At 43.3% G+C, this 14,139-nt stretch overlaps 1 protein-coding gene across 2 annotated transcripts in view; it reads right to left on the minus strand.

The window, feature by feature from the left end:
• Positions 1 to 13,143, minus strand: part of ACSL1 (acyl-CoA synthetase long chain family member 1) — a 38,207-nt gene extending 25,064 nt beyond the window's left edge. Inside the window, exons 1-2 of one of the 2 annotated variants that reach the window (XM_041395859.1) lie at positions 13,007 to 13,143; positions 3,890 to 4,117 (exon numbers count right to left, since the gene is read on the minus strand). In XM_041395859.1, the coding sequence (XP_041251793.1) occupies positions 3,890 to 4,084 (195 nt within the window). In that variant the 5' untranslated portion in view covers positions 4,085 to 4,117; positions 13,007 to 13,143. Of the gene's footprint in view, positions 1 to 3,889; positions 4,118 to 7,968; positions 7,990 to 13,006 lie in introns of those variants that run through there. The other variant, XM_041395860.1, reaches the window with a different exon arrangement.
• Between the last annotated feature and the right edge of the window lie 996 nt (positions 13,144 to 14,139).

Below are 14,139 nucleotides of genomic sequence, written 5' to 3' on the forward strand. Positions count from 1 at the left end.
AGAACTACTGTTTTAAGACCTAGTCCAAATAGTCCTTTATCCAGAACGTTTGTGCAATATGAGGGAAAGTTCTGTTTGCAGCAAGCTTTTTTAAAAATCACTGGTCATTACCGCCAAGTATCTGAATCCCAGGACTGGAATGTTTGGCCGACTTTTCACAGGTTAGTTTCAATGGCATCTAGTAGATCTGTCCAGTAAAAAGATAAGCACTCAAAAGGGTTGTCAGTTTTAATAAGTGTTCTTAAAGTAGCCAGGCAATAAAATCTGATTAATTTGAGAACAGATGCTAGTTACTTGTGTAAAACAGTCCTTGCAGCAGCTCAGGGACTTGCAGGAAATTAACCTACTGCACATCAAGTGCTAGTCATTAAGTAAAACCTTGGCACTGGCTAAAAATAGCAGCATCTGAAGGAAACAGATTTATTCTACAACAGTATATATTACTCTATCGAGGCCTATTTGGGTCATATAAAGTAACTGTTTTTGTTCAAGCCATGGGTTTACTTCTTGTTGACTCATGCTTCTTAGGACAGCAGTAATGTCAAAAAACACTGTAGACTCCACCATGTCTCAGAGAGGAGAGAAATTTCCCTTTATCTGAGAGGGAAAGTATACTATCAAGGGGTGCTTAGGTCACCAACATACTTATTCTGAGCAGCAAGCAGTATAAACCAGAGTTTTCAAACCAGCCATGTAATTTTAAGCATGCTACTCCCTAAGAAAGCATACAGCATGTAAACTGATCATTCATAGGGAGATAAGCACATGTGTAAACAAGTGATTCTTGAAAGACAAGGCATGCTAGAATTCTGGTACTGGATCAGAAGAACATGAGAAGACTTAAAGTTTTTATGAGTTGAATACTTCTCTCTATATTTGAATATCTTTTCTTAAGGGAACAAAAAAGCCAGTCAAATCCAGTCTTCTGGAACATACTGACATACTAATATTTATTTCTATCCTATTCTTCTACATAGCATAAGTTGAGACAAATTTTTTTTTAAAGCAAGATTTAATGTATTTGACAGCCATACACCTGCACACAAAATCAACAGCCAAAGTTATTCAGCTGTTAGTCACCAGTGGAAAGAAAGCAATCTACAGGCAGATCCACATGTGGATGACATCCCTGGAAGTGTTCAAGGCCAGGCTGATAGTGGCTCTGGGCAACTTGGTCCAGTGCAATGTATTCCTGCCACTTCAGTAACTCTTTGCACTCATTTTCAACTACATGTGCAATCTTTTTGCTCATCCAGAGATTGTTAAAAGGGGTCATGGGGTGCTGGCCTACTAAACAAAAACTTTGGAGACATGGGAAGTGAGCTAGAACAACAGTAAATAGGACTTTCTTTCTCCCATATGAAGTTATGAAGATATAGAACATCTAGAAACCCTCCAGTCAATGACCTCACTTATTTCCTTGGCATCTAACAAAGTTATGTCACAAGTAAGAATTATGTAAAAGCTTATTTGTAGTTCAAATTTCTTTCTGTAAATGAACAGGTAGACTAGATAGTAAAACAGTAGCAAGGAGGCATTGCCTTCTGACATACCTTTTTTGGAGCAACTGCTCAGGACTTTTAAAATTGTATTGTTCAGGCAGAAAAAAATACTTAGACAATTCCAGAGCAGTATTTGATTTTTTTCCCTGTAGAAGTGACCACCCACCTTAATATGTACATAAGAAAATGGAGTATATGAATTTAAATGTAGCATCTATAGAGTATACTACATGTATAAATGTAGTATAAATGGAGTATATGTAGTTAAATGTAGTGAGAAGCTGAATCCTGAGCACTGTAATAAAGTCTTGTCACTGTCATAGGAGTAGCAATTCCAACATACACTTGAAACTTGATTCAAAGCATACATTCTCATCTGATCACCATTTTAAACATTATGAATAGTTCAGCTACAACCCTTAATGAAGACAAAATTGGACAGATCTTACTCATTTCAAGATATTATCTAAGTTTGACCTCTTCTCACTGCAACATGCCAACACATTCAGGTGTTTTTCATTTAAGTCTTACTAGTATTTAGCCCATTAAAACATTTCCTAAAGAAGCAGTGAAAAATAATACTGTTACACCTATCTTGCTCTGATCAGAGAGCCAATTAGTGTAATTGGATCAATGATGCATTAAGTAGCTTAGTGAAGTCTCATACCGCCAAACAATGATTTCAATCTCAGAATCCAACAGTGACAAATAATTTAACTTGAAGAAGTAAAGGCAGTGAACTGAGACTGCTGTCAAAAGTCTCAAGCAAATAAGCATTTGTCATGGGATTTATGGACAGCTAAAAGCTACTGTCTTACCATCTTAAAATGCAATGCCCCTGCAAAATCTGCTGAAGTCTACACTGCCTAATGAGGCACTCCACAGCTGGAAAACTTGCACTGCTAGCTCATTCCAGCAACAAAGATGCACTGGTTTACAAGACTATTCTACCCGCTGTCTACACACCTGCTGACGGACTTGGAAAAGCTCACCAAGAAGTGAAATCTAACTTCTAGATCCTTACTCTACATGTTGCTTGAACATAGAGTTTTTGGGCAATTATCACATTGTGACTGCATTCTTTTTGTTTCCCTTTTGTGTATTTCCCGTAGCAGAACACTATTTGCTACAGTAACATGATGTGTCCCTACACTTGCGGTATGCTCCACTGAGAAGATTAGGAAGTAAATTGTTAATGGAAGGGCCAACTAATGTGTCATTCTTCAATCACAACAGTATAAAACATTGAAAAAAGTACCCAATTTGAAGTAATGACAGGAGTTTGCTAGAGTTCATGAAGCTGACCTACTGTAAGTTTCAAACTCTGCCACATTTGTTTACATCAGTTTGTAGTCACATCTGGTCTTAAGCACAAGAGTCATGTTAATTAATTTGATACAAGACAACTAGATGCAGTCTATCCATGCAGAAGAACGTAGTGTAAAGGGAGACTTCAGTTCCAAGTACACATATATGCATAAAAACCTATAGTAGGAGTCTCTGACTATCATCAGTAAGGCAAGAAGCTGTCAGCTTGTAAATTCTACGTTTTCTAATTATCTCTCAAAGATCACAACTGTCCAAAACCCCTTCCTTCAAAAGGAGAAAACACCTTGTCTGTCCTGAGGAAAGAGAACAGTCTTGAAAGAATTAGTATTTGACTCTGTAGTGAGCAAGAAAATCAATAAAACAACGCCCAAAAACACCAGTCTTGCAACCTGTTGTCTGTATTTGCTCACAAAGCAACAGTTTTTCCCACTCAGACTCTACTTCTATTTGACTTCACTTTTAAAAAGCCACCACCTAAAAGTAACTCTGCTTCCAAAAACTGTAAGACAAAAGCTAAGCTAACATCCAGAGTTTAGCAGGTGGCCAGTTTAATTTCAACTTACTCTATGGCTGGGATCTCTTGGCAGACTAGTATTTCTTTCCACAGATCAGCTGAGGACAATTAGTACTCTCCTGATGCTTGTAACACAATATAAAGTCTCATGTGTCAGCTATTATACTCTAAAAATAACAGAAGAGTTATTAGCCGAATCAGTATATACCAGTATACATACTCTGACCCCAAGACCTAATTTAACAGGTCATCATGTGGCCAGGAATTGCAAACTACATTGTGTCAATTCTAATATGAACAAGCTCTGTCACTAGCGAGATCAGAAGCTCAGTTGTCTCCGGGGAGACTTCTTCTCCTCAGGCCTCAAGCTGGTTTTCAAATTCAGAAAGCCAAAATGACGAGTTCAAGCCACATTTCAGAAATGTACTCTCCCCACACTACTGGTTTAGAAACACCCTAATGTAATCAAGTGTTTGGTCTCTCTCAATGTTGCATTTAGGGCTCAAACTTCAGTGAACTACAGCATCCATCAAATGGCACTTACCTCTACTTCCACAGACTGCATTGCTAAATCACATGGTGGTTTTATTGCTTTTGGTCTTGTTGCGTACCAATAGGTCGTGAGAGCTGCAAAAGCACCGAAGCCCATCAGGGTATTTGTCGGAAGGGTGCGCACATACTGTCTGACATCCCCAAGTTCTGGCATTCGTAGGTATCTGAACAACTCATGTGCTTGCATTGCAGTTCAGTGCAGTTGTTCCAATGCTGGAATCTGTTGGTATGAAAAAAAGTTGCACAAAAAAACATGAAATCCACTTGTGATTCACTGTTGCTGTAGGGCAGTGATGTATGCTTTGTCCTACCGGCTTCCCACTGTCAAAATAACTTGATTTGCCACTAGGCAGGCAAAATCTTTAGATACCTGTGCTGCAATAAGTAAGCAAGGAATTATTAGCTCATACTTTAGAAAAACAGGTGAGGCTGAGAAGATGGAATTTCTTCAGTGTTTTAGAATTGCTTTCAGCAGAGACTGCACTCAAATTTCAAAAAAATTAAGACCTTTTGTTAAAGGAGAGAATTTCACAAAAGTAAAATAGTTTTTTATAATAGTTTTTTATAGAGTAGACGTACTGTAAGATTGTTTAAACAGTTAGTCATCAAGCAGGGAAGTCTGGGAAATGAAGGGCAGGGACGTATGTTATTTTGCCTGTGTGTAACAGAGTATCCCAATCCTACAGGAGCATAGCAGGAGCATGATTTTTCCTTTCCTAAGTCCAGTAAAATAAACTTCTTTCTACTCTCCCTTCAGACATGCACAGAAAGGTCAGTACAACAAGCTGCTTTCAAAGCCAATATCCTCCCATAGCTCCTCCATGGTACTTAGCGAGTTTCCTATTTCTCCCAGCACCATGCCAGCAATTTATCTCTGGTCATGAGGCAGACTAAAGCAGTGGCAAATGAGGCCCACGGCAGCAGCACGCAGCAATATAATCATGCACAGGAAGCACATTTAATTTGTCACGTTCGCACAGAAGAAGAGCTGGAAGAGGCTGCTCCCTGCCAGCACTCACTGACACGGATATTCCACAGCAAGAACCAGCTGCAGAAAAAAAAAAAAGGGATTGCAGTCCGCTCAGCTGGTGCTCTCCTCTACAGCCAAGGTCTCCCGGGACGTCTGTCACATGCCAAAGCCCCGGCCGATGCCCACTAGGGGAGAGGTGAGCGGGAGCAGCCGGCCCGCGCGGGGCCAATGGCAGCCGGCAGCGCTCACCCCACCGCGCTCAAGGGCACCCGCGGGCCCTGACACCGGCACGGCCCCCCGACACACAGCGACGGCTGGCAACGCTGCCCCGCTCGACTGAAGAACAAAGAGAGGTGTTTACTTCGGTAATTTAGGTCCTAGCCATCTCCTACGGACAACAGAATTAAACAAATGTCCTAGAGCATGTCAAAAGAGGTAGCTAACAGCTACAGTCATACTGTGTAAGGAGCCATCGCTGCAGAACGGTGACATGCGAGACTCTGAAACCCAAGCGTGCAGAATTACATTTATAAGTTTTAGGACCAACTATACCCGGTTAACATTTCATATTTCTACAGGAAAATCTCTAGTTTACAGTCTGACCTTGAAATCCTTACTGGTGCAATCAGTTATTCAGCCAGACAACAGAAATGTGGTCTAGTTCACAAAAAGTCTAACCAGTATTTGGACAAGATTTGCTAGAGACAGCAAAATAGTAATACTATTAGCTCAAAGGGCCCATGCTGAATTTCACAATGTTAACAGGACAGGCTGAAGGTCATAGATGGGGGCAGTCAGGATGGAATCAAGTTCCATCTCTGGAACAGTCCTAGACCCACAGAGTAATCCCCAGCCAGCAGGCACTGCTCTCTCTCCCCCAGAGTTTTCTCTTCTGGCATAGCCTTAGGGCACAGGGCTGCATCACCTTGACAGGCAGTGCAGGGTCACTACAGAAATGCCTCTCTCTTATTTGCACAGTGATATACAGCAGACTATAATCAAAATCCACAACACATCGGGATATGGCAATAGAAGGTAGAGGTGAACTGAATACATAAACAAGCTCTTCATCTTCCTTTTTAAAAAAAGGATCAGTTATTGACTTAACAGTTGTGATCACCATGCAGCTGCTTTTTATGCACCTAACCACATTCATTAGCATTGCAGGTGTGAAAATTACTTCTTAAGTTTTACTACACACAGTTGAACAGTAAGAATAAAAAACCTCATACACCAACAAGGAAGTCTAGACTTAAAAGTTAATTTCACAGTTATCACAGACACCACGTTATGAAACTAGACAAGGGGGTCTACGATGTGGGTAATGGCTAAGAGCAAGCTTAACTCTTTCCTCAAGCTCCACAATGAGGACCTTTGACTTATAAAACTGCTTTCCTGTCTGCATTAGTCATGAAGTGTCCTGAACACACACTATGATTTAGGAATGCAATGTAATTTCAATTACTCAAAAGGCTGTGATGCCTTTACAGGTAACAAGAACTGAAGTAAACATCATTTAATTCACACAACAGTCCCATTATAGTCAAGGATTGGCGATGATTTCAGCCTGGGTGAAGAGATACACACCTCTGCTTTTCATTTCCTTGACCAGTTGTTTCTAGGGAAGCCTGCAATATAAAACTTTTCTTGAGCAGTTATACCTCAAGTTATCAGGTATACAATGATACAGTTTGCTGCTTATGTTTATATTGAGATATCTTATTATACTTTCTGCCTCATCCACACAAAAGGCAAGGTGAGGACATAGTTTTCTGCAAGACTAAGCCATTCCAAGCTTTAACACTAACTAATCTGTTAAGTCATATGAGCTTGTCTTCTGCATTTAGGGCAAAGCCAGGTGTAACCAAGACAATAAATTTGCATTCTTAACATATGCATCCAAATACACCCCATCAAAAAAAGAAGCTTCAATGCCTTCCAGCTTTCAAGTCATCTCAGCATTTACTCGGCTCATGCTCCAGCATCAGACATCCTGGGTTTTTATCATGACCAAGGAGAATGGTTTAGAACCTTCACACTGACATATAAAGATCTTCACAGTGGAGTTTGCATCTAGCTTTCAGTCGTTTTCCTCAAGGAATGGCCCAGCTAAGTTTGCTCACTCAAGACAAGTAAAAAAAGCCATGCTCTCTTCACAAATCTAGTCCTGCAATTCCTTCTTACCAAGCAGGATCTGGAGCACAAGGGACAGACTCAAACTAAGCCCCAGTGTGAGAGACAGCTGAAGACCAAAAGGAAGGAGATGCCAAAGAAAAGTACCAGTCTGTAATGCTCAGATTGCTACACATATTGGGGGGAAAGAGCAGAATTGACATTTGAGGTCAAAAGCGCTTCTTTCTTAATGCAATCAGTAGACCTTGGTCTTTTTTTTTTTTTTTTCCTAAAAGACCAGAAGGAAAGCAGTTTGGGTAACAAGACATCTGTCTTGACCAACTCCAAAGAAACAATCCCCCCAGCAGGGCCCAAGAAGGCACCCCTCTGAACTCACCATATCAATCTGGCTAAAGGAGCTCTGCAAGTTTCAGACAAAACCAGCTCTCTCTGCTCACACCCACCCACCCTGCAGCACCCAAGGCTCATTCTTTACAGCACAGCCAGTATCTCAAGGCAACGACCCAAGTTGGCAGGGCTCTGCCGTTCTTTGCTGCTCCTACTCTCGGCGTACAATGGTCTATTTACAGTGGGCAGCAGCCTGCCTATTGTCTATCCATAGCCAGACATCGTTCGAGTGCAACGGAAGAGAACAGGAGAGCAGCCATCAGCTTCTGTATTGCAAAGAAAACAACCCCAAGAACCAATGGCCTTTCTTTCTCTCTATTCTAATATTTAGATAAACAACACACTAGCACTGCCATAAAGGCAGGTTCATCACATGGTATAAAAGAACAGGCTGTGTTATTTCTACAGCCTCTTGCAGGGAGGAGAAATCTATGAGACAAGTCGCCTATCTCTTATTATGAGCAATATAGCACTAAGATGTTTTCATTATGATATGCTGAAACAGGGAACCAGCCACCCACATACCTTTAAGTTGTCCTGACAGCTACCTGCCACTGCAGTCTGTTTTTTGTTTTACTTACTCTTACAGGTTACACTTCCCAGCTCCCATAGATCTCTTTTTCTTAAGCCCTTCTCCACTCAGCCTTTAAAAGAACAAGTCCAGAATTATGTTCTAGCCCCTTTATTATGTATAAAAAACAGGTAGAACAAATAGCTTTGGCTATTAACCTGAGAAATCCTTTTGTCTGAATAGAATACATAATCCTAATCTCAGAGTGCATTTACAATCACCTTAAATTTGAGTCAGTCCAACCTGTCCTAGGTAACATACTGCCACAACCTTCCCACACTAGCCAGGCAGTCACAAGGGAGGTGATCTGGCAAACAATCTTTCTGTATTATTTGTGAGGCCAGTTTTCAACTAGATCAACTCTCATTTCAATGACCAGATAGCCATTAGCTCCCAGAACGAAACACAACAGCACAGCTAGGGAAGAGGGTGGACTACTGTAATACAACACATTAAGCACAAAACTGTAAACACTGCTTACAAATCCTCCCAGGATTTTCTGCCTGTCCTGCAGTCAGAGGGGAATCTGAGGCCTTGCAAACACCTGTAACATAGCCAAACTAACCAGCAAGCAAACTACAACCACCTTCAAGATACAGAAAAGGAGCTTTGGTATTTGAGACCTGAAGGAGAACCCCCAGTTTAAGCCCTGTATAACAAACAGGACAGCAAGATGCCTACTGTGGTGCAGCCTGTCATGTCATATATGAGGAGTCACATAGGACTCCTCAGCCAGAGAAAATGCCTGAACAAACCAAATACATTGAACTGTCTAATCCACTACTACGACCACCTCCTCCACCACCTCTGCCTCACCCCCATGGCCCATCCCCAACTTAAAAAAAAAATCTTACCCAGAAATCACCTAGCTCACCCAGCCAAGCACGAGAGCTATAAACTCCTCTTTTAAAGCAGTAACTGACATATTTACCTTCCTGCAAGAGTGAAGAGGAAAGAACTACAGAACTGTTAAATAAGGAACACATCCCAGGCAGGAGGAACCACCAGGTCCTTAATATTCACACCTCACATCCAACTCCTCTTCAGTTCCCTAAGTCAGGCTTTCAACAACCATGGGACATCATGCACTGGGGTGTAGGTTGCCTCTACTGGTTCAGATTCTGTTTCTGCATTTGGGACAAGGCAGAACTGGAGGGAAACAATCTACAAGCTGGATTCAGACCCATAAGTTAGGACACAGTGACTTACTTCATAAAGTACAATCAAAGTTAAGGCTTCTGCTGCAACCTTTAAGGAGCACTTAATCTGACACTGGTGTGTCAATGTTCTGTTCACAGAACAGAGAGGAAAGTCACAGGCCTGTCCTCAGACATTTGGCCTCAGTCCCCTTGCAATCAAGTGGAACTCCACCTGGATTCTTGCCTTTCAGTGATGTCCAGTAAGTAATTTGAGTGCACACTGGTGAGGTCACTGGAGTTTATTTCAGTTCAGGAGTTGAAACACGTGACAAGAATCTGCTCCATGCCTTTTGTGCAATTACAGTCCTCCAACAACATTTGGTATAAAGGAAAACCAACACTTATTACTGAAACCTTTCAGAGAATGATCACTTTAAGTTACCTTTAATCCATGCCTACATACACACAACATGGCACTAAGCAGTCTTACTGGTTTCTCATCTCCAAAAACCAGATGAGATGCCTGCAAATATTTTTCAGCCTACACTGCTATTCATTAGAATTGCATCCCTGCAACTCTGATTTGCAAGTACATCATGGCATTGTCAATCTAGGGTCATTCCAAACACCATTTAGATGAAAACCACCATGCAGAACCAAACAGCTTTTTTTCTGTTATGATCTACTAAAGCTGAGTAGATCATACTCAAGCTGAGTAGATCATACCAACTTATTCATTCTACTCCTCCCAGGAAAAGACTACTATTCACAAAGCCCAGTATGCAATAACAAGCTAACACATGGTTTAAGTGCTCACTTGAGTCTCTGTGAGAAGGAGTGTGTCACTCATATTTCTGATACCTGAACTCTCACCAAAGGCAACCTGGGTCAGGCACAGTAAGCCCCATTGCACTGCACAGGGTTCACATCCAGCAGGTTGTTACAAAAAACATAACCCTTAACACTCAGACTAGAAGATCACAAAGTACTTATGAGAAGCAATTGGTTCACTGAGTGACCTCCCAAAACCAGCAGCCCAAAAAATACTATGACAAACAGAACAATCTTTTGACCTCAGGTATTAAAGTATGCCTACATCTACTCCGAGTCAGTGATAGCAAGCATTTTCTTCTTGCTTTCCTAGGAAACTAATTCAACCTTACCAGGCTATTATTGCAGTCTGACTGCAAAAGCCAAATTTCCAAACATGGTACATGCAGTATCAAACTAAAAAGCTTAAGAGTTCTGGGTTCAAGAACAGTAATTCATAAAAAAAGGGAGAAATCCTCTTCTGGAAATAGGATATCATGCACTTCTGCTATAACACTTAAATGGTTCGACTACAACAGCAAAATCCATTTTTCCTCTACATCTCTATAAAATCATGCAAGCTGTTTTCAATCAGTTTTGAGCAAACTACCAGTACTACTAAGATTCAAATACTAACAAAAAAAAAAAATTACTATCATACAATGGTTTGGTTTGAAAAAGACCTAAAACATTATCCAGCTCCAAACTCCCTGCCAGGGGTAGGGAATCATATTTTACAGTGTGCAGACGAGTAACTCTGAACACGAAAGGCAGCAAGAGAGCAGAAGCCTTATGCTATCAAGTGTCCTTGTTTCAGGAGTCAGGTGGGATCTGCGGAAATGCAAGCCCCACATCCGCAGACAAGGTTCAGCCTACAGCCTGTAAAGGTCAACGCTGTACAGCAGAGCTTCCCTGAGCCACACAGCATTGTCAACTCCCCCACAAAAACATCTACCAATGAATAAACCACCATCCCTCTTACTTGTGAGGATTTCTAGGGAGTTACCACTGGTTATATTTGCCATAGTGAAATATTTAACATATCTGAACTTTTAATTCAGCATAGCAGAGAAGCAGGATATGGCAGGCAGTCTGTTCTTAAGACCACCAGAAGCCCAATTTATCAAGCAATGTATCCCTTGGGCCAGAACATCTCTCTTGTCTCCGCCACACATTCAAAAAATACCACACCATTAGTTTTCTTCAGTCTACCCAATTCCATCAGCCATATTATCAAGAAAAACAAAACACAAAAATCTATTATTACCTTCTGTTGTTTACTTTAGTAAAAGTGTTGGTTTCTTGGAAGGATAAGAAAGAGAAAAGAAAGCTTTTACTCTGTTCCACTGGAGAGCAACACACACAAAACAGGGAAGGTACAACCCACCTCTGCCTCCTCCCAAAAATCCCACAAAGTATTCCTTTTTAGTGAAGCAAGGAGATAGGAGAACCAGCTACACAGACTCCGCTCAAAAAAGAGGCAAGTCACTTACCCACAAAAATATGTCAAAGTTGTCTTACCATTCTTTACAAATTGCTGGGTTTGTTTTTTCTACCAATATCAACCTTGTACTTGTCCTTGAAGCAAAAGGCTACTTGGGGGTTTCCTTCTCAAAAACTGAAGACTTACTTCCAACCTCATGTTGCCCAAGTTGTAGTTGTAAAACACCATCTACCAAATTTAGAAGCTACCTTTGTAAATTCATCGTAATCATGCAGTCCTCAGACTAGGCTAAGGCTGTTTGCTTAAGACCTTGAATTGATAACACTACACACAACAGCTACTTGTAATGACAAGCTTTAGATTTTTCCCATCAGCCACCTTTTAAACATTTCCCCATCCCAATACAAGCAAGCTACACATCCTTAAGCTTTAAAAAGGCAGTAACAGCAAGAGTCCATGAGGAACTCTATGTATCAGTTTTCGCATTATTAATACTGCTATTGTTGCAAGAGGAAGACACAGGTATTTTTCAGTAAACTCAATGCCCTCTTATATTCAATTTCTTGATGCAAGAAACCTGATCTAAATCCTGGGGCTGAGAAACCTCAGCTTGTGAGTTTGAGAGCACGTTGTAAAGCAAAAAGGCAACAATAAACTTTCCTGACCAGGCTCAGAAGAGTGCAGAGTGCCTGTAAAGCAATGCAGATGAAAAAGGAAATCTATTAACACTACTTGGATGAGGTCTGTTCTTTCCTATCACAGAACCTGACCATCACATCTCAGACGCTAGCCCAAGTCAGGCATATGTTTAGATTACATCGTCCAAGAGGGTGTCCGTAATACTCCAAACAGCTCACAGACATGCTGTTTAGAAATTTAGAAGGCTTCAAGTGTTGTAATTCCTGTTCAACAGGAACAAGAAATATATGCATCCTAGAACAAAAGCGTCGGGTAACCAGGCTAAATCTCTGTGCTGTAGCACTGCAAGTCCTACCTAGCAGCAGAGGAGGCCTGCAAAGTCAAAGCCACTCAACCTTCCATTTTAGGGCAGTTTGGCTCACGCTGCATTTCCATACGCACTCTAAACTGCTTTAAAGAAAGAAGGAAAAAAAAGCTGTATCAAGTACATGCTGCACTCATGCCCGAAAGAACAACCTACTTGAAGGCAAAGTCCGGCAGCTAAACGAACGCGAAGCCCCGGGGTCAGCAGGCAGCACCGCGCTGCCCAGCCCGCTACCTGCTGCTCGGCCCGGCCGAGCCGCTCACCCCGCGCCAGGCCGAGCCGAGCCGAGCCGGAGGGCAGCGCCGGCGCCGAACAATGCCCGGCCAGCCCGAGCTGCTGCAGCGCCGGGGGGAGGCCGGAGACAGACAGCTACGCTTTCCTGAAGGCTTTTGTGCGAGGGGAAGCCAAGCCGGCTCCGGGGGACGCTGATCCCACTGCGGGCCGGGAAGGAAAGCCCCGCAGCCCCGCACAGCCAGCCTACGGGGATCGGCGGCGGGATAGGACGGGACCGCTCGGCCCCGCGGTGACAGCGGCCGCGCAGAGCACCCCAGCCCGCGGCGGCCGCTCCGGCAGGCCCAGCCGCCTCCCTCGGCGGCGCGTCCCTGACGGCCCCCGGCCCCGACGACAGCAGAGCCCCCCAAACCCCGCTCACCTCCCGGCAGCAGCAGCGACCACGGCTGTGCGCGCCTCCTCGGCGCCGCCCTATTTAAGGCGAGCACGGCGGGAGCGGCGTGTGCGTGTGCCGAGCCCGCCTCCGCCTCCTCCTCCGCCTCCTCCGCCCGTCCGCGCCGCCCGTCCGCGTCGCCCGGCGGGGGCTGCGACTCGGCCTTCTCCGTGTCTGTGTCTCGTCCCTCCCCCTTCCCTTGCCCCTGCCCACAGTAACTCACACAAACCCGCGGGGAGGGCGGTGGAAACGTTGTACTGTGCGGGCACAAATGACAGAGATGCACAGGGAGCTGAGGGGAGCATTGCCACTACTGCCACTTAACACCGTACAGGTCTGAGGTGACAGCTTGCAAGGCAAGGGCTTTCTTACGGCTTCCGAAAGGACATCTGCATCCGGTATAAATATGCTAAAAGGACATATGTTGAAGTATAAAGGTTTTGTAAGAGGACAACGACCTTGTTGCAATTTGTTGCTTACCTCTGCCAAACTTTTTTTTTTTGTGAGGTGCTGTGAATTTGAGGGGTATATTGAGGCAGCTGGGGCTTTATCAGGACCCCGATAGTTATCACAGAATCATAGAATGGTTTGGGTTGGAAGGAACCTTAGCGATCATCTAGTTCCAATACTTCTGCCATGGGCAGGGACACCTTTCACTACACCAGGCTGATCAAAGCCCCATCCAGCCTGGCCTTGAACATTTCCAGGGACATGAAATCCACAGCTTCGCTGGGCAACTTGTTCTGGTGTCATAGCAAAGAACTTCTTGTTCAGATCTATCTAAACCCACCCTCTTTCATTTTAAAAGCCATAACCTCTTTTCCTATCACTAAATGCCCGTGTAAAATTAGTCCCTCTCCAACTGCCCTGCAGACCCTACGCCCTCCCTTCAGATACCGGAAAGCTGCTGTACTTTTTCTCCAGAGCCTTCTCTAGGCTAAACAACCCCAGCTCCTTCAGCCTGTCTTCACAGGAGAAGTGCCCCGATCATCTTCATGGCCCTCCTCTGGACCTGCTTGAGGATGTCCATGTCCATCATGTGCTTGGGACCCAGAGCCAGATGTAGTATTCTGATGGTGTCTCATGAGAGCAGTGCAGGAGCAGAATCCTGTCCCATGCCC

This window comes from Onychostruthus taczanowskii, unplaced genomic scaffold, assembly GCF_017590055.1.
Source record: "Onychostruthus taczanowskii isolate IOZ18803 unplaced genomic scaffold, ASM1759005v1 scaffold12, whole genome shotgun sequence".
Lineage (NCBI taxonomy): Eukaryota > Metazoa > Chordata > Aves > Passeriformes > Passeridae > Onychostruthus > Onychostruthus taczanowskii.